This window comes from Adiantum capillus-veneris, chromosome 12 (assembly GCF_014529385.1).
Source record: "Adiantum capillus-veneris isolate H3 chromosome 12, ASM1452938v2, whole genome shotgun sequence".
Lineage (NCBI taxonomy): Eukaryota > Viridiplantae > Streptophyta > Polypodiopsida > Polypodiales > Pteridaceae > Adiantum > Adiantum capillus-veneris.
The window spans coordinates 101,705,849-101,708,373 of NC_140942.1; the positions used below are offsets into that span (position 1 = coordinate 101,705,849).

General features: G+C 43.7%; 1 protein-coding gene across 1 annotated transcript; it reads right to left on the reverse strand.

The window, feature by feature from the left end:
* Nucleotides 1–1,240: 1,240 nt before the first annotated feature.
* On the reverse strand, nt 1,241–2,271 carry LOC147446232 (uncharacterized). Its single transcript, XM_086526196.1, has one exon. It carries the CDS (start codon nt 2,227–2,229, stop codon nt 1,327–1,329), a length of 903 nt encoding a protein of 300 aa, XP_086382322.1. The 5' UTR covers nt 2,230–2,271; the 3' UTR covers nt 1,241–1,326.
* Nucleotides 2,272–2,525: the final 254 nt, after the last annotated feature.

Below are 2,525 nucleotides of genomic sequence, written 5' to 3' on the forward strand. Positions count from 1 at the left end.
CAATAAGCAAGTGATAATATTATTAGGCTGAGTTCAACTGGAAATTTTAGTGTTCGAGAAAGGATTGTGGAAAAGCGCACATTTTTGGTGCCGCTGTCGGGGATTCTCTTGCATTAAGCTTGAGGAGCACTCAGTGCTACCTCTTGAAGCCATTCTTTCATCTGTTTTCAGCTTTTGCCTGAGTTTATGTTACATCTGTTAGTGCCTGTAATGTGCAGGTTTAACAGGTTTTGTTAGAATCTATTAATGTTGCAATGTGAAAGTTTTTGTAAGATGTGTTAAGTTGTGTAATGTGCAGGTGTTAGCAGGTCTGTTAGTTATTGTAGTTCTATAATGTGTAGCTGTAGATAGTGAGCAGATTGAAGATTCTATGAGTCTGCAGCTTGCTATATTAGGTAGTGTGTGTGCAATGCTAATTAGTGTTAATTAGTATTGCTAGATGTAGGCCGGTAGATAAGGTTTCCTTTTATATATATGTGATTTCTCTCTCATCAAGTTCTTTATGCATCACATTTAGCTTCCACAAGCACTAATATGAGTTCCATGGATTACAAAGGTGGTGCATGATAGGTTTGAACTCAGAGCAAGGTCCCTATCTTAGTGTGCACTCTACTTAAAGTGATGCAAATTGGATCCTATCAAACCAAATAGATTTTATCTATTTGACATACATAATTTAAGGCATCAAGGCCTCTGATCAGTGTATAAAATGGTAATGGTAAATTCTGACAAAATGTCAACCTCTTGAAGGGCTCTATGATCATTCCACCACCATTTTTGAGCTATTTTCTCCTAAATAGTGAGCAACCACATGGTTTTCTAGAGATGGTTTTCAAGAAAGAAACAAAGGTTGTTCACAAAAAGTAAGGTGTGACTCACCAAGATGTGCATAAAGCCTATATATTGGCATGCTATGCTATAATATCCTCTTTTTCCAAGACCTGCTGTGTGTGTTTTCTTTTCCACAATGCCCACCAAGAATTTCCAAGAGTATCCATGTTTTCTACCTAGAGTCTTGCAAGAGTACAATTCAGAAAATCTTTTCTATAAATTGAAAGCTGAAGATTCTCTTGTGGTTTTATTTACAAAGAATTTTATATGTTGGCTACTTAGATCAGTGATTTAGTGTGGTAAAGACATTGTAACTTACATGACCTACTACATGTTTCATGAAATAAGAACAACAAAAGTAAAAGTCCAAAACAAATTCCAGTGAAAAGAGCACATGGAAGGGCACAAGTTTAGTGGGAAAATGTTGTCTTTAAGAAACTTTTGGTTTATACCATTGTGAAGTTATGTGTTGCATACTGAGTTTGTTGCGTAACCTTAGTATGATGGGGGAGGTGGGGAATAGATTGGAGAAGGTGTAGAGTAGGGAGGATCATAGACAACAGGGGGAGGAGAGCTATAGGCCGGAGAAGGCTCCTCATAGGTGGGTGGTGGGGGAGACTTGTAAATGGGAGAAGGATCCACGACATATGTTGGGGGAGGTGGAGACTTGTAGATGGGTGAGGGATCATAGTAAGTGGGGGGTGGTGGAAACTTGTAAATAGGAGAGGGCTCGTAGTATGTGGGAGGTGGTGGAGACTTGTAGATGGGCGAGGGATCATAGTATTTGGGGGGAGGGGGAGATTTGTAGATGGGAGAGGGGTCATAGTAGTAAGGTGGTTTGTAAATGGGCTTGGGCTTGTAAGTGGGCTTGGGTTGGTAGTAAGGCTTTGGCTTGTAGTACACACGCTCTGGCTTGTAGTAGGGCTTTGGTTTGTAGTAGTAGGGCTTAGGCTTGTAGTAGGGCTTGGGCTTGTAGTACACGGGCTTTGGCTTGTAGTACACGGGCTTCGGCTTGTAGTAGGCCTTGGGTTTGTAGTAGTAAGAGGGCTTGGGCTTGGGCTTGTAGTAGTAGGGCTTGGGCTTGTAGTACACGGGCTTTGGCTTGTAGTAGGCCTTGGGTTTGTAGTAGTAAGAGGGCTTGGGCTTGTAGTAGTAGGGCTTTCGCTTGACGTAGTAGTAGGAAGGTTTAGGTTTGGGCTTGTAGTAGTAGTAGGGCTTGGGGTCATAATGAGTAGGAGGGGAGGAAGAGGGATCCTTGTAGTGGGGCTTTGTGTACTCCTCATCCTTGGCGGGCTCGGAGGAGTAGGAGCCGTCCTTGGGGTTGTAGCTGGCTTGGACGCTAAAGAAGACAGAGGCAACAAGGGCCAGTAGGAGAAGGACAGGATTCCGTAGCGCCATCTTGAGAACGTAAGCGATCAGCAGCTGCCCCCGACCAGCGCTGATCGATGACTGCGAATGGATGTATTTGCTCTCTATCTTTTATAGTGGCCCGGAGCGGGTAATTAGGTGTAGGGCAGAGTGGTGAGGACAGCGTGTTAGAGCAGCTAGCAGGCTCCCATAATGCGAGCATGATGGTGGTGGTAGTGGTGGGCGTGAGGTGATGAGAGAGAAACGGCCTAGCTCTTCGCTCGTCTTTCATGGAAAACTCAAATGTCAACGTCCACTCGACAAGGTCTCTTGGGATAGTTTCCTAC

What these genes read in the sequence shown, in the direction of transcription:
- LOC147446232 (XM_086526196.1), bottom strand. Translation starts at nt 2,229, where the DNA reads ATGGCGCTACGGAATCCTGTCCTTCTCCTACTGGCCCTTGTTGCCTCT.